The following is a 20,763-nucleotide window of genomic DNA, read 5'->3' as shown; positions in this document are numbered from 1 at the left end:
CCGCCGTCACAACCAACATCAAGTGTGTTTTCCCACTACTGAGGAAGTAATGTGACAAAGAATAGTGCGCAGTGTTTCCTTTTTCACGCTACAACCGGAGGTGCGGGGTGGGAGGGATAGCCGCGGCTCATTCAAGCCGACGGAGGGAGCCTCTCTGCAGTGACAGCGGCGGACGGAGCCGGGACATGCCGCGGTAAGGAATGGTCGCTGCTGAGGAAGAGGAGTTATTGTGTTAGTATCTGAGTCATCTCTCTGCAAGACTGAGCTGCCTGCATCTGCTCTGCTCTCCTCTCCATCTCCTGTTTCTCTCTCTCTCTCACACACAAACACACACACTGCTGGAGAGCCACAGGTACTGGAATACGAGATGTAATCAAACCTCTATCACAGATTGGGAAACATGACTGAGCAAGCATGGTGTCATTCATCTTTGCCTTTTTGTTCTTAGTTTCTGCAACGTGAGCGTGGCAAAAAAAAAAAAAAAAAAAGCTAAGGTCTATTGTTTGTGTCCTTCATTACTCTGCAGTATCTCTAGAAACTGTTTGGTGGTGCTGGCAGGTTGCTCACTGTCAATTTTCTCTGGCAGGTGATCAGCTCTCAAGTGTTGGAAACCCATCTTTATCCAAGCCTTCCCCTGATGATGTCAGTGGTATGTACCATAGGCCACAGCAGGCTGCAGTAGCCTGTGATTTTCATAGAAAGGGGTTGATTTATCTTATATCCTTGTATACTATACCTTTCTTGCCCCCCCAAAATGTTATGGGTTCAAGTCCCTGCTGGTTTTTATTTCTCTGTCCCTGCAGAAGAGCTGGGCTGCAGGTACACAGTGTGTAGCCAAGGGGGACCACAGGAAGCCCAAGTCTGGTGAACTGGCATTCCGGAAAGGAGACATTCTCACCATTCTGGACGCAGACATGGTACTGTCATGATCATGTTTCAGAGACACACAGTGTTTGTTAAGAGAGCACATCAACACAGTTAACTAGAAAATTAGTACTTTGCCAGAAACTATTCACACACACTTAGAAGTGATAGACCCTTTTATCTTGTATAGCAGGTAAATAGGTGTTGCTGATGATATTAATTAAAGTTCAGTTCCATTTAAGTGTAGCAGAGTCTTTCCAGTGAGCCAGCATGAACAATAGCAGGCTCTGTTAGACCTAAATGGAACAGAGCCTTAATTATCACATCAGAATTGATTTTAAAATATTACTGCTACTTTTTAAATCACTGAATGGCTCAGGGCCCAAATACATCCTCGACCTGCTTTCACACTATGAATCCTCGAGAAGTCTCAGTTCCTCTGAGACTTCTGGTCTGCTTATCGTTACCCAAGTTAAAACTGAACATGGTCAGGCGGCATTTAGTTATTACTCCGCTCATTGTTTTGACAAATTTCCCGAGAATGTAAGAACCATGCCAACCTTAACTTCTTGCAAATCCAGGCTTAAAACTTTTATGTTCTTGACTGCTTTCTCTTAAACTGATGCAAATTGTTGATCGCTGAATTTTAGGTTGTGGATTGTTCTATACTTTTAAATTGACAGGTTTTATTTGCATTTTGACTTTATATTTCCCATGCGCTTTTTACTTTCTTATTTTTCCATTTTATTTATTTTATTTGTTGCATTTTTTCTCTGTGCTTTTAAATGTGCCTTATTTAAAGCACCTTAAATTGCTGGTGTGTATGAAATCTGCCATATAAACTTGTCTTGCCTTGCCTTAATTAATGTCATCAGTAAAACCTTTGTTTAAGCTGCTATAAGTCAAAATTTGTCGGGAACATGAAAAACAATCAATTTAACATCTAGCAGACATTATGACCATTTCATGATTATTTGCTGATTTCCAGGGAAAGGGCTACTACAAGGCAAGACACAACGTCACAGGAGAGGAAGGGCTCATAACCTCCACCAGCGTTCGTGAAAGAGAGGCCATCCGCATCGACCCCAGTCTCAGCCTCATGCCGTATGTTTTCTGCTCTTGTATGAAATTTACATACATTGCTCCATCCTGCAGGCAGATAACGTAGTGAGGAGAGAATTGCATGAGTGTAATGCAACACATACAAGACATTTTCTCACTTGCGGGGGTATTTCCTTCCTATTTCTTATTTTGTTTCTACCACAGAATTTCTACTGTAGTGTCTGATAGTTAAAATACATCTTGTGACCGCACAGTGGGAGCTTTTCTCAGACACACAGCATTCTCTCATGAGAGATGACCCCAGCTTCCTTTTTTTTTTCTTAATCTTGTCCTCACTGTTAACTACCAAACATCACGCTGCTGTTTGAATTTCCTCTTTGCCAGCTGAGCAAATTGTATCTCTGCCAGTCCTGTGCTGCACCCATAGCAAATTTGGGAAACTCAAATGCACAGTGTTTCAATGTGATTAGCTGATGATGCGCTAAGTAGGCTACTGAGATGGATTTATGCAAATAAAGTCAGATGATGTTTTTGTCCCCCAGTCTGTGCTGTCTTTCCATATAGATGTATGGATATGTTTTTTTGTTGTTTTTTTTTTTTTTTGCTTTCCAGTTGGTTCCATGGGAAGATCTCAGGCCCAGAGGCGGTGTGTAAGCTGCGTCCGGTGGAGGATGGCCTGTTCCTGGTGCGAGAGTCCATCCGCCACCCTGGTGACTACGTCCTGTGTGTCAGCGTCTCCGGAGAGGTCATCCATTACCGGGTCATGTATCGGGACAACAAGTTGACCATCGACAACATGCAGTACTTCTACAACCTCATTGACATGATAGAGGTAAATAGTGGCAATACAATGACCTGGTGTATTAATATGTGTACAAACCTATGGAAAAGCACTTTAAGTTCACAATATTACTGTGTAGGTATACTATTATGTGCAATCTGTATTAGAGAGATTTTCATTAAGTATTGTTTTGTATTTATAATACATTTCCCATAAAACTCAGGTTAATAGTATAGTATAAGGCTAGTGAAAAGTAAATAGTTTCCAAATGAGTTAATAGAACCCATTGCTAGTGTATCACTTGAACAAGGTGTGTAAGTGGTTAATCTTGCCTTCTTAGTTATAATTACTAAATTCTTACATTTATAATAAGTGAATTCAATCAGAACCAGTTTTATTGTCACTTTCAAAATATACATTACAGTATACTGTATGTGGGAGCGAGATACCGATCTCCATAAATCATGGTGATTGTCCTGGTATAGAAACATAAAAACACAGATACATTTGAAAAGACACTTAAAATGTTAAAAGAGCGTCATTTAAGAAGTAGAGTGTGAAACAAAGCACAGATGCTTTGTCATGAGCACTATACAATGGCAGAAACCAGTGTAAAATGAGATTTTGGGTGCTCCGGGTGATATGTAAAGTGCTGCTGCATTTGAGTCCATATGTATATATGTTGTTGCCTGTGAGGGGAAGGGGGGGGACTGTTGCACAGCCTGGTGGATCTTGTCTTGATGCTCTGGAGCCTCCTACCAGACGGCATGATTGCAAAGGAGTGAGAGAGAGGCACCAGTGATTTTTGCTGCTGTTCTCATTATTCTCTGCAGGGACTTTCGATCAGCTGCTGAGCAGTTTCTGTACCCGACAGTGATGCAGTGGGTTAGGATGCTCTCAATGGTTCTTCTGTAGAGTGCTGTCATGATGGATGGAGGGGAATTGACTTTTCTCAGTCTCTGCAGAAAGTGGAGGCATTGTCAGGCTTTCTTTGTGAGAGCTGTGGTGTTGATGGACCGGTTCAGATCATCAGCGATGTGCACCCCCAGGAGCTTGGCGCTGTTCACTCTCTCGACCGCGATGCTGTTAATGGTCAGTGGGGTGTGAATACTGCGACGTTAGATCAGGAGGAGCCGCCGCAGCTGGGTGTGCTGACACCATTTTTCCAAAACTCTGCATTGTAAATCGAATAGTAATAAATGGATCCTAAGAAACCTCAAAGGTCTTAGATTTCAAAATTGAATAAAAACAACAACTAAACAGGCATTCATGAGGTGAAGGCCCTGTCATGGTATTTATGCAGGAATACAGGTCAAACATGTCAACTGCGCACTCATATATTCAACAAATTTAACTGCACTCTTATGTAGGACAGAGCCAAGAATGGTTGTTCAACTATCAAATTCACTGATTCATTTCAGCTATTCTTCCCGTGCACGGTCTTTGGAATTCGAATGCTAAGGACTTCCAGATAAGCTAAAAAAAAAACGGACTTCTTGACATTCAGTGTGTGGCCCATCAGCAAAACTGACACCAGTATATAAATATATCCTGTACGAGTGCCAAATTAAGATGAGAATGAAAAATTCATGAACAACAATCCTTTTATGGTTTATCTGTATTTCAAGCCTGTATGTGTGGGGGTCTATTGAAAACAGTGGCGCTGTGAGGTCTGGAGATAGACATGACAGAGATGGCCGGCTCAGGCCAAACGCTGTCTTATCAGCGGGCCGCAGATGGCTTTAGGCCTGACTCAGTGTGGCTGACTAACTCCTGGGAGGAAACAGTGGGAGAATGTTCCAGCTGAATATTTAGGCTGTGTGTGTTGTAACTTCTGTGTCCCGATGCTGGCAGCCTGACGGTGGTGCCGACAGCCCAAACCCTACCAAGCCTTTGATGTTTCACTTTGGATGAGGTTATAATTTACCACTTGGTTTACTTTAATTGATGCAGTTCAGTTCAGTCACCATCCCCTGAGACATTGAGCACTGGGAAACATTTCCTCATTACAAAACATCAACAACAAAAAAGGAAAGGCTTCATTGGCACTGTAGAATATTGGCTCATCTGTTTCTTTTGCATAATGCTGTTTGTTTTATGACGATTGACCCCATTTGAGAAGGAAACACCCAGTCCTGTTGTTTTCTCATTGGGTTTTATTTAACCACGTGTGCAGGGGTTACTGTGGGCAGGCGTTCATATAACAGTCAGGGTGTCAAAGTTTGAATGTCGATGAGCTCATTATTTTACACAGAACTATAGATAGAGTTATCAAACCAGATAAATAATGAATGATTGATCAGTATTCTTTTTATGTTTTGGGGTTGTTGGTCCGTACATCCCGTTCTTGTGGCAGTGATATCTCAGGAAAGCCTTGAGGGAATTTCTTCAAATGTGGCACAAATGTCCACTTGGACGAAAAGATGGACTGATTCGATTTTGGTGGTCAGAGGTCAAAGGCCAAGGTCACTGTGACCTTGACAAATTTTCACATATATGTCTAACAGGATAAAGTGATGAAGTCATATTTTATATCCAAAAGGTCAAAGGACAGCTTCATGGTGACATCATAACGGTCTGCAAAAACACTTTTTATGGCAATACAATATACAATATAACTCAGCATTTTTACGTTGCACCCTCTGCCTGGATGACATCCAGGACAGGGGGCCTTCTGTTCCTCTGCTCGTCCACCACAAGCTCACTGGTTTTGCTGATACTGAGCTTCAGATGATTATCGTTGCTCCATGTGATGAAGCTCACTCTGCTCTCTACTTGTCTGTAAAAATAGTCTCAAGTGAAGACAGCATGCCTCTCACTGGAAATTATTCACTGGAATTATATGTTTCAATTTAGTGATAACTTCCATTTCGCCAAAAAATTGCTTAATACCTTTTATTAAATTCCTTCAATGTTTTCACTAAAAATATTATGAGTCTGGACAGATATCAGTGTAAACTGCAACTTTTCAGGTTTGCTGAGGCATACAACTGCAATGCAGTAATTCTATTTTTTTTTTTTTAACTTCTTCACAGTTCTATTCAAAGAACAAGGGCTCCATCGCTACGACTCTTCTGAAGCCCAAAGAAAAAGAAGGAGCCAAATCTGCTGAGTTGGAATTGTCTAAAAGTAAGATTGATTTCAAGGTGCAAGACCATGCATTGTGTTCCAGCAGGAGTATCTGTGCTTTGTAGTACCTACAAAAAGACTATCACAGAACAATGTGGGTTTAATGTAGATTAATGTAGATTATAAGACCACTTGTCCATTACAGTTGATTCTGATTCTGATTTAAGAGAGTGCCAAGGGGTTCTTTGCAAAGTAGTGCTCACTTGCCTGCTTCCCCCCTTTTATTCTATCAAATAATAGCAGGAATGATCACACAAGTATGAGAGGGTCTCCTTGTCAAGTGGGAAAGTTTTGGTTGTTTATTATATTGCTTTTTGTCTTTTGTCCCCAGCGGGATGGCTGCTTGACATCAGAAGACTCACACTGGGAGAGACGATTGGTGAGGGGGAGTTTGGTGGTGAGCTTTCATTGTTTTTCTCCACTCTTCTCATTTTTATTATCCTGTCCTTTTTGTATCCTGCAAACTTTCCACTGAAGTTTCAGCAGACTCACAGCACAGACGACGAACAGCAAAAGCCCTCTCTCAGTGTGCAGAGTTTCTTTCTGAGGGAGAAACTACAGCGTGGAGTTCTCAAATGCTCTGCTCTGTTCTTTCCAGCTGTTTATGAAGGAGAGTATATGGGCCAGAAGGTGGCGGTAAAGAACATTAAATGCGATGTCACAGCTCAAGCCTTCCTGCAGGAGACCACAGTCATGACGTGAGTTTCACTGAATGATTACTATTTTAGATCGCTCTTCTTAGTTACCATGCATGAAACCTCATGCACATATTTCACTCATCTCAAGACACACCACCATATTAGTTTGAACACAGTGACTTAATCTGTCCTATTAGCTTGCAATTCTGTATGCATCTGGTGCTCCTGTTAGTCCTGACAGCCCGGTCTTGTTTTAATGTGGAATCTCTCTCTCTCTCTCTCTAGGAAGCTCCAGCATAAAAATCTGGTCCGCTTGTTGGGCGTCATCCTTCACAATGGTCTTCATATTGTCACAGAGCTAATGGTCAAGGTATTGCAGGCGTGAATCTTTTATCACTGGTTCCCTTTGTCCAGAGAGTGAAGTGAGCTCATGTTTATCTTGAGATTTTGTTCAAATGTTAAAAAAGCATGATAAAACAGACAGGATCATGTGAGATGTGTAATGAATGATGCATATCTTATTTAATTTAATTAAATGTTAAATAATGCTGCACTAGGCAATATTTTATGTAATAAAACACTTGTCTTGTCAATCTAAATCAGACATTATAGCTGCAACAGAAAAGAGCGTGCCACTCTGCTAATTGAGTTTTACCCTATTACCCTACACATGAAGTGATGACTCAAAACTTGAGGGAAAATAAAATCTTTCCCCTAAACAGTTCAGAGGAAGTTTAGAGGAAGCTGGGCTGATTGCTGCAAAAGGTTTTTTCACCTCCTCCATCCCGACTTCATGTTAAAGCATCTGTGTACAATGAAGACACACCTATCAAGAAAATGAAACAGTTATCTTCCTCTGCCACTTGGGGCCATCAAATAGACTAGGTGCCGAGTGCAGCATTAATGAGTTTGTATTCCAGCTTTTTCTCCAAGTTAACCCTTTGAAACCTGAACAAATTCAAAATATGTAAAAAATTACATATTTAAAATGTAAATTACGATAAAGTTTCCACAGAAAGCCTGAACAAAAGCAAGAAAATGACCATCCAATTGCCACAAACTGACAGAATTTTTTATTACAAAAAATTCCCCCAAAAAAGAGACCAGACCAGAAAATAACCAAATAAGAAGCACAAAAATGACATGAAAAGAACCCCAATATAAAGAAATAATAACTCCACAGGTTTCAAAGTGTTCATGCTGTCCAGGCCAAATCCAGTAGCTCATTGTGGTTACTTGGCCTTAGGTATAGTCAAACAAGACTTTACATGACATTTTCAAGGAATAGATAGTTTGTTCCTTCTGGTATTTTTTATGCAGCTTTGTGTGTGTGTGTGTGTGTCTGTGTATTTTTTGCAGGGAAATCTTGTGAACTTTCTGCGGACAAGGGGCCGGTCAGTTATTAACAGTGTCCAGCTGCTCCGCTTCGCACTGTAAGTTCAAATGTCAGCTCTAACCATCAATAAAACTCAAAATGTTCTGTATAAGAGCGGTTAGTGTGTGTGGAATAGAGCCGTCCAGTTTGACAGCGGATGGATAACCGGATCCTTGTCCACAAATGGAAGAATTTCTTGTAACTGGAATCTTTGCATTTGTTTGTGTTTAATGGTGGATTGTTTGAAACTGAAATGAGAGCTGTGTGTGTTTGCATGTGTGCGGTCAGAGATGTGTGTGAGGGGATGGAGTACCTGGAGTCTAAGAGGTTTGTTCACAGAGACCTGGCAGCCCGTAATGTCCTCGTCTCTGACGACAGCGTGGCCAAGGTCAGCGACTTTGGCCTCACCAAAGTGGACAGCAAGGCCTCAGATCACGCCAAACTGCCGGTCAAATGGACCGCCCCCGAAGCTCTGAAGAAAGAGGTCAGGCTGATGTGTTGCTGCTTCACTCGTCCATTACCTTACATTTATTTTTCGTTCTCCTTTTTTGAAATCTATAGTGCTGAAACATAGCTCTGTCTGTTAGGATCCCCTCTACCTTTCTAACCAAGTTATTTAACAGTTTTTCCAATCTAATTCCAATCAAATACTACAGCCACTTATTTTCTCCTTCTCTGCTTGAATGTGTGCTAAATTTGAATCCCACCAATCAGTTATTGTGCATGCAAGAACATAAAATGATGTTTCTTTCAGTAAATGGTTGCAGTGTGCTTTGTAAGCAGAAGTAAAGTAACAGAACACACATGCTGCAGAATACACAGGTTTTACACAAGTTTTTTTTTATTAAAAAACAGAATGCAATTAAAGAGGAGCAGCAGCTAAATGTTTATGTGCTACTGGTCTGTGTGTGTGTGTGTGTGTGTGTGTGTGTGTGTGCGCGCGTGTTTGTCATACAGAAGTTCTCCACCAAGTCAGATGTGTGGAGCTATGGAGTTCTTTTATGGGAAATCTTCTCCTATGGTCGGCAACCCTACCCCAAGATGGTATGTGGTACCAGTAGCTTCATATGTGTAGCTGTGTGTGTGTATGTAGATATTGGTGTATGTTTATGTGTTTATGTGGGTGTTTCAGTTTGCATGTAAAGTCAGGTTCATTATTGTCATATCAGAATCAGCGATAATGGGGAAAAAGTAGGGGGAAAAAACATTTCTTTTGGAAAGGACAAGGCAGAAAAGTACATATTTAACATTGTCAGTCAGTCAATTCACCAAGTAATCAGTCAGTCATTTGCTAAACTGACCTTCCTAACTTGTTGCCCAGCAAAACACAGAGGAGGGAGAATTAAAGTGATGAAATAATTCAATTTGTCACCATGTCACACTGCACTCACTTAACAGGAGTGAGAGTGGACGGCTGCCAGGCCGACTGCTCAGGTTCGTCACCAGACTGTCACCCCTGGGCCCGAGCAGAGAAGGTTTTGGGGTCAGTAAGATCATGGTAATCAGTCAGTGAGGACAAAGGGTCTGTTTGCTTTGGTGAAGTAACTTGGCAGAAGTAAACAAATTATTCTGTGAGTACAGGAATCCACTTTAGGAGCCATTTGCATTATACAAAGCGGAGGTTACTTGTCACATAGATGTTGGTGCTGTAGAAGAGTTAGCCACTCACAGGCTTTGTGTAGCTGGTCACAGGCCAAAACAGCAGGAAGATGCCCTCTCGCCAACCCACTGGTTTTAGCGGATGAGTAGATCAGTGTGATGCCAGATGGTGGAGATAGCATACGGATGTAGGTGAGTATGTGTGTGTGTGATCCATACCCACATATGCATTGGTGTGTGTGTGTGTGTGTGTGTGTGAGTGAGACTGTATCTCTTTACGTAGGGAAAAGGAAGAGATTATGCTACTTATAGCACAGCTCATTTTGGCATCTCTGTGGCAGTACCTGTTCCCAGAGCTTTGTTGTGTTTTACCTCTTGGCTCCAGGGGTCAGTGAGGTTGTGTTCTGTTAAGCAGGATCGTGCTGCATTACACTATTAGACAGTTTGCACTAATTGTCTGTTGTCGGGTGACGCCTTATATTAGACAGTGTCCTTTTAAATGTGGGTGATTACCACCTGCTTGTCGCTTGTTGCTTATGCCTATTTATACAGAGGTTGAATTATTCAGGTCAAGTGAATTTCGCCCTTGATCAAAGCATGCTTTGGAGGTAGATTGTAAAAGAGAGAGAGAGAGAGAGAGAGAGAGAGAGAGAGAGAGAGAGACAGATATGGTGTGTGCATCACATTCAGAATAATAATTTTAAAAAATCTGAGTGCTACTTATTTATATTGAAGGTTACACTGATGGAGTCTGATATATGGTTGGTTTGACAATTGTTGGCAAACTATCTACTCACTGTAGGCTACTTTGAACAAAACCGTCTGCTAAATGACATAATGTCATGTTATGAAACATTCAGACAACAAAGCTTCTTTTAGCCGTTCAGTATGTCTTAGGTCCTAACATCTTTGATTGAATTTCACTGGAGTTAGGGTTGTAAAACTGTACAAATAGTTTGTTGGATTATACATCACAGCCTCAAAATTATATCTGAGACCAGGCTCGGCATTCTTTAATTATGCCATGGCCAGGCTGGTGTAATTTATTTAGGTAATTTATTTAAAAGAAGCTATTTTTATACTGTCAGCTATCAGCACTTTGCTTTACTCCATTTACTCTCCATTTCTGTTCCTTCCCATCCTTTAGTCTCTGAAAGAGGTGAAGGAGAAAGTGGAAGAGGGCTATCGCATGGAGGCTCCAGAAGACTGTCCTCCTGGGGTTTACTCCCTGATGAAGAGCTGCTGGGAGAAGGAGCCACGCAGGAGGCCCTCTTTCCACAAGCTGAGGGAGAAACTCGACAGAGAGCTGGGTAAACACAGCCCGAGCCCTGGGCTGGCATGCAGGGATGGGATTAGGCCTGGATCTGGACGCTGATGTCAGTCAAACTCACAGCGGTGGGATGGCCAGTCCGTTCTTGGATGAATTAACCCAGGTACTGTTCCTGCGCCTCGTGTCGGGGTGATGTGGCTGACATCACATGAGACAGGCCTGTCAGGTGAACTCACTACAAAACTGAGGCACACTGAAGCTGTTTGAACTGGATTCTTCTCCCGTGTCTGATGGGACAAGACGGTGCACATTCAGCTGATCATCATGCGGCGCTGGTGACTGTAAGGTTTCATGGCTTGAGCCAAGAAAAGGACAAGTGCTAACCATGACTGCCTGCACTTAAACACTTGAACTGGTATCATTTGATATGCCATGAAATATAATGAACTCTGCTTTGCTGGTCTGAGCTAAGTAAACCTAGGTAAATGATATGGCATGATAATTCTTAATTTATTATATTGTGTGGTTGAGTTTACTATGAAGTAGCAACCACCAGACTATTAAAATTTAAAGGGTCTTGATCACAGAAATTCCTTTCTGCCATAAAGCCAAGTCAAATGAGCTAACAACACAGTGTGCAACCACTACCCATGAAGTTTAACACAATGCTTACACTTTTCCAGCAGCAAAACTATTCTTTCTACACCCACACAGTTACTTCAATAGAACAGTTACAGACAGAAACAAATTTGGCAGTGCAGGAGCATTTAATTTTGGTGATGACACGCCTAAGTGCCTTCAAGGCTAATGTGTCTTTCATTTCAGTCCCAGTTCAGTCAGGTCAGTGCAACTGGGATTCAGCACCCTCTGTTTTTGCCAGATTAATCTGATCAAAAACCATTTCACATGTAGAATAGAGAGAAACTCATTTGTCTTCAGTGTCTTGGAAGCATGTCAGGATAAAAGAGATGGAGAGAAAGGGGGAAAATCCTAGATTAAATGTAAAATCACCCAAATCTGCTTGTTTCCCAGCATAAATGACCAACAATATGCCTTGGACCTTGGTCTTTACATGGGAAATCTTGAAATTTATTACTGATAAACATAAGGAATTACAAAGCGGTCTGGATTTTACTGAGACAGGGTGAGACAGTTTGTTTTCTGTAGACCTTTCATGTTTATGCTGATTATTTTATTTAAGGGACAATGCACATTAATGCACATGAGCACTTGGACCCATCATGTCAGTGTTTTCATTTGCACTCCCTGGGCAGGTTGATGGTTACAGGGCTTGGTTTCCGCAAGCATCACAGTGTTTAGGCCTTTTTCAAAGCCAAAGGATAAAGACGATTTTCTTGCCAAGTTATTTTTTGGGGGGGAGTGGCAGGAGGGGAGGTTGAACCAGGCTCCTTACGTGTATTTGACACTGGTCAGTTTACTTGGGGCAAACTTGAACTTAATACATTTGAGCTTAATCTGGTTCCTAAGAGTCAGTCTGGACGAAATATTGTGACTCTCTTTACCCTTATTGGTGGGTTGAGGGATTATGGGAGTGATTTATTGACAGATCTCCTGGGATCTTTGACTATTTGCAAGCACAGATTTTTTTTTTCTGCGCTATTTTGGGAAATAAAAAGTTGTGGATTGCAGCTGCAGATGGAACAACAAATTATTAATATTCTTACTGTTAGAGAACAGACACTTATTAATAAGCTGTGTAACTTCTATTTATTACAGTAAATATATCATATTTCACTGTATGTGTTTGTTTGTCTGATTGACAGTTGCTTCTCTTTTCCATGTATCTGTATGTATTTAGACGATCTCCATTGCTTCCTCATGGTAAAGCATTGCAGCACTACAATCACAAATTTTCCATGGAAAAAGCCACTGCAAAATTGAGTACAACTGGATGAGAAGACTTTTCTGTACTAAAAACACCTCTCCTCTCCACCAGCTCTGATCAGCTGAAGCTAGATTACCGAGGGCAGGGCTTCTTCTTTGGATTGCTGTTGCGTTACAACACCAAATTAAAGATGACATTAGATTTAAGTCTGCATAAGCCTGGCATTTGCCTCGCTCTGTCCCAGGAGACAGACCATAAATTGAGGCTTGATCCCCTCTCTCTCCTGTTATCGTACAGTCTGAGGGTCCTCCATGTGGTCCTGCACCGCTCAATCTGCTCTGGGTTTGCTTTAGGCTCTCTAATGGGATGAGCCGCAGTTTTCTAAGAAAGGATTTACAAAGGAATCCAATGTGAAAATGGATGACACATTAAAAGATTTTTTTTTTTTTGTCTTTGTTAGAGATAACATTATGGATTATTGAGTGAAAAAAATTGTTGTAGGCCCTCAGGGGAAAGATGCGGGCCCCCCTTGCTGTGACTTGGCCTGTGTGTTCCTCTCATGCTGCTGCAGAGATGTCCGGCTAAACCATTTGTGCATGTGTCAGTGTGTTTATGTGCAATCTCTCAAGACGTTTTCCTCAAAAGTTTCATCACTCTCTTTCATCACAAGCATGCTTTAATCTGATACTTGGTTAAGGACTAATCTAAAAAGTCGTTCCAGGAATTGACATACAGTCTGCTGTTGCCTTCAGCTGCTCTGTGGAAGAGAGGAATGATAATGACCGTCAAATAGGGTTCATTTGAATTTTTGTATTGCTGAATCTTATTTTTACACAGCTATGCCTCTGTCAAGTGCAACAGAGACTTTGAACCCACTGATTGCCTGCGGTGCTCACATGTTACAGCACAATAATTTCTCTTAAAGATAAAATGAAAGATAAAAATGTAAAATGTGGCATAAAGTGTGACAGCTTTCTCGTAACGCTCCGTCCAAATGTAGTCGAAATAAGCTGTCTGTGCCTGATAGTCTCTGGTCCCGCACCACTGTGAACCCCGATGGCATAGATAAGCTTAATTGAACCCATTTACCGAAGGTCCTAGGTTAAGAGCATGGCAATATTAGCATTAGACATGGATGCTTTTCTTGAGCATCTGAGGTGAGCAGCTGCTAGTTTAGCAACTTACTCTGACACATTAATCAGATCATCACCATCCAGCTCTTTAGTGCCTTACGATAACTTATATGCTCAACATTTTTATAAACGGACAATGTCATCTTGCAAATTAGAGACTATATTCCTGGCATAAAAGGAAAGCTCAGTGGAAAAAGAGATCTGTGCTCCCTCAACACTTATTGGGAGGTGCAGCCAAAATACAAGAGGATATCAGGAGGCGAGCAAGACATGACACTGCTGGTGTTAAATAATAGCTTTTATTGTTAAAATCTCCTCTATGAAAATTTGATTAACTGACCTTTCTCATATGAATAGAAAAAGACCGTAAGGACATTGTGGAATATGGTGGTGGCAATCAACCTGACTAAAAAAGAGAATACAGCACAGTAATGATAACTTAAAATAAAGACTCCCCAAAACAGATTCTTCATCCTTCAGCAACGTCTATAAAACTAACCTGTGATCAGGGGTTTCCCAGCATGGATCCAGCTAGACTTAGGCTCTCCTTCAAGTCAGGGTAATCTTGAATGATCATGTTGATGTGTGACAGCGGCTCATCAGTCTCTGTCTTTTATACAGAGACATGCTTTGTTTTTTTAACCTATCAGCGCAGGTATTTTTAGGCCCACAGTAAATCTCATTTTCCACAGTTGGAGCTCATCTTCCAATTTCCTGCTGTCTCTACCACCCAAAACACACACATACACACACACACACACACACACACACACTGGCTGTGATCTAAATGCTATCATCCATTACCCAAAGCAGTGTTTCCTCCAACAGCCAACTCTCCACAGACGCTCCATATCGATAACCCCTGATGTGCATTTCTTAACACCCATTGTTTCTTGCCAGTGACTGTCACTGTGGCTCATAAATTTGTCATACTGAAGTTTGTCATCCACAAGTTGTGTTGACATTTTTTTTTTTTTTTAACACTGGACCACTATTTCCCATCCCCGTTGAGGTAAATAAAACCCCAAAACACTAGTTCCTGATTCTCTGGTCACTACCAAAAATTACTGCACAAACATGCTTCTTTTCATCAACATCGGCCTAGTCTCAAAGGGTTTTCTAACAACGTGGAAGTGAGCCATTACTCTCCCTAACTATTCTTTTAACTGTCAATTGGCTCACTAGTTCATTCGCTAGCAATGAACTGGGAAGACCCAGCCACTTTTCTGAGATAGAAGGATAACTACTGGTAATTGCTTGGGACAGAGGTAACATAACACGGTGAATCATTGGAGTGTTTCTTATTAAAGGAACACGCTTTAATAAGAAACAATGGAACAATTTGTTGTTTTTTTTTGTCTATCTCTCTCAGGGTAAGAAGAGAAGGTTGATACCAATTTCATTCCTGTGCATCTAGTACAATGATAGCAATGGGCTGCATGCTGAGTTAGATCAACAGATGGCTGGAGGAGGAAGCCACTTGCCTAGCTCCTGTGAAGTGAGGGAAATACACCTTCCACCATCTACAAAGCTGAGTTATTTAACTGATACATCTTGCATCTTTTCTGACAAGTGAAAGTAAAATAACAGGCAAGCGTGGTTAAAGCTGGACTGCTGCTGCAGCTTAAATCACCAAAACTGAACAATTTGTACTGTGCCGTTTCACGCCCTGAGTGTCCGTGTTCATGTGCCACATGCTCGTGAGATTGAGCATGGGGCAGAGGTGACATTACCTACTGTCTGTCAGTCTCATCATTTTAGCCAAACAGCCTGTTTGCCTGTGTTTGCTTGATTTGGCTCTGCCTTCAGTGCCTGGGGGAGTTTTTTTTTTATTTATTATTATTATTTTTTTAATAAATAAACTCATAAATCTTATCATGCCACATCAAATTTGAATTCAAGCATTAAGTGTCTAGCCATAGATGAACATGTCCTGCGTTGGATATCAGAATTTGTATCCAAACTCTCTGTCATTCGATCTTGCATTTATTCTAACAGGGTTCCTTTCCTGCCTAAATCTGCATTTTATTCCACAGACAAACTTGCTCTTGGGTGATGGTGAGCAGGTTAGGTGGTTTTCAATCATTAACAATCTGAGGTCCTCAGCCTTGCACCATGACTGCGAGTCAACACGCCTGCCATTACACAGCTTTCTAACACTTAGTAGTAGTTGAACTGGCTGCCTGCCATCAGCCTGCCATATCTTTCTAAGAAAAAGCAAGCACCACCTGGTTCTCCCATACCTAAGTCCTTGGCAAAGGTTTCTTGAAAAGCTTCTTAGCAAAATAAGTTAATGTATCGAACAGAGCTCGTTGGTGTCACTTCTCTAAGGCTATTACAGCCATTAACACGTGATTTCCATGAGGTGTCCGGTACAATGTCTCGAGGAAACCATACGAGAAACATTATTTCTACCTTCAGTCAACTGGGCAAGTCATTAAGAACAAATTCTGATTTACAATGGCGTTGTAATGATGGTGTACGGGCTAAAATGAAAAATCAAAGGTAAAAAAGGCAGCAGTGCACATCCAGACGTTTCCACTCATAATAATTACATCAGGGCCTTCTCTGCAGGATAGAGCTGACTCTCTCCTCCTCTATCAGTTATAGTCAATTGCACCTTGCTTTCGGTCAGAAATATCGTATTTGCTCTGGGTTATCTAACATGGTTCACCTGAACCTTGAGCACTGCCTGTTTTAGTTCTCATTCATTTCTCATTCTGATTTCAGTGGCTAAAACTTACCCTCTCTTTTTCCAGATGGGTTAATTAATAATGAGATAATCATGCCTGATCCACTGAACTTGTGTGAAGCTCTAATCAATTAGAATTACTTAATAAGTCAAGCCAATTACTGCTGCTCCCAGTTATTTCCACAACTCAGTCAAGTCTAATAGTATAGTGAGGAGTATGTGAGCTGATGTGAGAGAGAAGCAGAGCGAGAGAGAAAATCACATGAATTCTCCTTCCTCTTTTCATCACCTCTCTCTTCCCTCCTCCTCGCATCCCCTCCTTCTCTCTGCCCTCCTCTCTCTGTCTCTCCCTCACCCTGTCTCCCCCGGTAAGCTGACAGTGCATTTACACGTTAGCTGCTTTTTGTCTCTAATAGGATCATGGGGACTTACATTGTCATCTGATGAAACTAAGCAGCTTGATAACTATACTGTTCCTTCTTAACTAATTCGTGCTCAATTAGGATAATGAAGAAACAATGGTAAAATGACAAAAATGCATTAAAAAGTCATCAGCAGATAAATAAACACCTCACATTGTCATTTTTCCACACACTTGCTGGCAGTGAGAGTCATTTGCAGACAAGACTGTAGAGGGGAAAATAAATTTCAGTGCTTCACTGCGGTTTTATTGTGCTGTGATAAAGACCCTAACCCTGAAGCCACCCACATATGACCTCTGTGAACCTGGTTTCACCTCATGAGCTGAGTAATTTGTTAGTTGAAAAAAAGAGGGCTGTTCACTTGGTTTGTTGTATTCAGCAATAGTTGCAAAATCTTAATCATGCAATATATCTGTCAGCAGACCTAGGAAAAATATAAAATTTTTCCTTTCCTGCCTAAATGTGCAATTTATTCCACATGGTTAGCTGATGGTTTTCAAAACAATCTGAGGTCCTCAGCCTTGCACCATGACTGCGAGTCAACACGCCTGCCATTACACAGCTTTCTAACACTTAGTAGTAGTTGAACTGGCTGCCTGCCATCAGCCTGCCATATCTTTCTAAGAAAAAGCAAGCACCACCTGGTTCTCCCATACCTAAGTCCTCTGCAAAGGTTTTTTGAAAAGCTTCTTAGCAAAATAAGTTAATGTATTGAACAGAGCTCGTTGGTGTCACTTCTCTAAGGCTGTTACAGCCATTAACACTTGATTTCAGTGAGGTATCCGGTACAAACCATACGAGAAACACAGAGTGAAATGCAGGACACTATTTTATTTTATTTATTATTTAACCTTCAATTAATTGCACAAGTTGTTAAGAACAAATTCTGATTCACAACGGTGGCCTGGCGAAAAGCAAAACCTCTTGAGGGGGGCGGGGTAGGGGCTAAAATGAAAAATCAACAGTTCAAAAGACAGCAGGGCACATCCAAACATTTGCACGACTGATGATTACATCAGGGCCTTCGCCACGGGAGCTGATGTCTCCGCCCATATCAGTTATAGCCAGGAACTTTAAATTGTACCTTACCTGTGGATCAGCCTCTCTTACACTGAATACTTGCTTGGAATATTTTCATGGGATTAGAGTGTAGTGTGTGTGGCCTGCCATCAGTTATTTTCTAATAATAATAATAATAATAATAATAATAATAATAATAATGATGATGATAATGAAAGTTAAGCTAAAAGTCATCATTTGGGTTTTTAACATGGAAGATGCCCTCTGACATTTTCACTATACTAACTGAGGCTTCATGCTCCACATTTAGCCTCATGACCTGTGAATCAGCATGCCCAGCAAAACCCATTCATGCAAAATAAACAAGCAATGAGTTTCCCTGCAAAACTAAACCTGCCGTCTTTCCCCTCACCATCGACCAAAGACCACAGCTGAATCGCCTACCTGTTTTTAAATTGATCTTTCTCCAGCTGTATTTTTAGATTTCTTTGAGGTCACAGGAAATCTTGTTAGCATCATTAGAGACATGCCAGATTACATTTACCTCACTAAGCAGGGTCAGCCTCATACTCCATGGCCTCCGCTGATTTAAAACTGCCATCAGACATTTTGCTGTCAACACACACAGAAACAATAGCCAACTATCTGACATCACAAACTGACCCTCTAACTTGAAAATTATTTTCTGCTCTTTGCATTACAAATTTCTGCTCTTAAACAGCATCAAGCATGGCAACCTGCAATGATCTGTTAATTATCTTCATGCCATGATATGATTTAGTCAAAACCAAACCACGAAGGCATAAGATCTAAAGTGAGATGTTAACACTTTCTCAGTCATTTTTTTCTCTGGTAGTTACTTCTAGTTGGTCTGGGCCCCTGACCCTGATGTGTCTCACTCACTACGATAAGACCTCCCTTTAAGAGATTATAGACTACAATAAAGCCGCGAGTAACAATCGAAATACCTGGTTATTGCTTTGTTGTGATCTATTTCTTCAGCAGCCACTTGTCATGGAACGATGTCTATTTTCTATCACTTCAATTAATTGCTAAATAGCTTGATGTCACTGTGAGTATTCCTTACTGAAACCAAAGGCTATTATTAGAGATTAACAAGTAGGTCAGGTTCAAGTTTATTCAGAGCCCAGGTCATTGTTTACAGTGTAAGAAGGGGTTTTTGGACCCACAAGTTTATAACAGACAAAACAGGATGATGCCCTCTGACTTAATTCTCATAATATACTCGTTTGCTGATCTACCAGACCAGTATTGGCCTTTTATTACACATCAGGTATTATATCATGTGTTGGCCAATAAGCACTGTCAGTGCTATCTGCCAGCAATATAATGGAGGTCCCTCTCTGACTACAGCTGCACAACAGCAGCCTGTAAAACCTTCAGTGAATTTAATTTTATTTAACTTGATTTTGCACATTTCATATATTTGTTTAACTGTTTAATTTTGAATACTTATAGATGAAAGGTGCAATTTTCCAATACTGGTTTTCCAAACCAGTATCTATACTGAGATCTATACTGATTTTCCAAACCAGTATAGATCTCACATATTAATGTCACCTGTAACATGTACAACACATGCCACGATTTATGGAAGTTTGAAAGAGCAGGAAAATAAACTGGAAAAAAACATGACTTTTTTCCCAGTTGTCCCCAGACAGCAAACAATAACCTTACCATTCAGAATGAGAGTGCATCAGCTTACAGAAACTATTTGATTTTCCTCATGACAGTGAAAAGAAAGCATTAAATTTTAAGCAAAGTACTGATTGATCAATTGCTAAGTATTGATACTGCTATATTTCCTCACAAGACCTGCTTAAGTTCAGTTTATTTCACACAGTGACAACAGTTACAATAGCATGTACAAAATGTGATGTCATGTAAACATAAAGACAGCCTGAATCTTTAAACTGAATTTGCATTTACATTTTTTTAAAAAAATTTCCACAGCAGATTTGTGATATGAAGTGTCTGCTGAGGTGGTAACATTTATTTATTTATTTATTTATTTATTTATTTATTTTGGGGGGACATTCTGCAGTTGGTAAGTTATTCATGTCATATTTGGGGTTTTACATCTGAAGAATACATTTTTGATGTCCTTGTCATTGGGTTATAACGTTAAATGTCATGTGGAGCAGAAACTAAGATAGATGTCACATAATAGTGTCTCATATAAAATAAATGAGTTTATGTAATTTGAGAGAGAATTATGCTTTTGCCCTTTTCACCAGCATCAGATATTTCAGTAGGCATACTTAGATTACATACAATATCACATATTCATTATATTTACAGTTTTGGCACACAAAATGAACATAATGCCCCAGTATATTTGGTGGGATGCCGCTTTAAATAACTTGACACGTTTTTGAGACATTTAGCCTCATAAATGACACCTTTGCTTATTAAGTCTTACAATAAGTTCCGCTTGTTATATTGAGGTAGTCTGTATTAGATGTTGGCTCGGGTGTTATCGCTTCAAAGTTTCTTTTTCCATGTAGTTCCTTGTAGAAATAATGGGGGGGATTAGTGAAAACTTTCAGCGGGTCTTTTGTCTTTAAAACAATAATTTTATGAAAGAAAGTCTTGTCCGGGCTTCATTAGCCTGGGCCTCCTCCTGTGGGGGTGAATGGAAATGACATTTAAAACAATTACTTGACCAGAAAACAACTGCCAATCATTCTTAAAGGGGAAGGATTCCAATTAATAACCCCTCTCCTAATCCCCTCGTTTTACTTCCACCCCCTCCTCACCTCCCCTCACCCCCCCCAGCTTCATCCACCTCTCTCTGTTGCACTCTCTCTCTCTCTCTCTCTCTCTCTCTCTCTCTCTCTCTCTCTCTCTCTCTCTCTCTCTCTCCTCTCCCACTCTCCTCTCTGTGCTGGAGTGGCGTATGAACCCGCTT

At 40.8% G+C, this 20,763-nt stretch overlaps 1 protein-coding gene across 1 annotated transcript; it reads left to right on the top strand.

Moving 5' to 3' along the window:
- Positions 1-601: 601 nt before the first annotated feature.
- matk (megakaryocyte-associated tyrosine kinase) lies at positions 602-12,118 on the top strand. Its single transcript, XM_030049661.1, has 12 exons — positions 602-649; positions 804-917; positions 1,853-1,968; positions 2,539-2,758; positions 5,743-5,836; positions 6,168-6,233; positions 6,435-6,534; positions 6,760-6,844; positions 7,834-7,907; positions 8,138-8,333; positions 8,807-8,893; positions 10,596-12,118. The coding sequence occupies exons 1-12, from the start codon at positions 638-640 to the stop codon at positions 10,821-10,823; spliced, it is 1,392 nt and encodes a 463-aa protein (XP_029905521.1). The 5' UTR covers positions 602-637; the 3' UTR covers positions 10,824-12,118.
- The last annotated feature ends 8,645 nt before the right edge of the window (positions 12,119-20,763 follow it).

The sequence above is a fragment of the Myripristis murdjan genome, chromosome 4 (assembly GCF_902150065.1).
Source record: "Myripristis murdjan chromosome 4, fMyrMur1.1, whole genome shotgun sequence".
In the NCBI taxonomy this organism is placed as follows: domain Eukaryota; kingdom Metazoa; phylum Chordata; class Actinopteri; order Holocentriformes; family Holocentridae; genus Myripristis; species Myripristis murdjan.
Note: the sequence above shows the minus strand (reverse complement) of the source record. Positions and strands in the feature narration are given on the sequence as shown.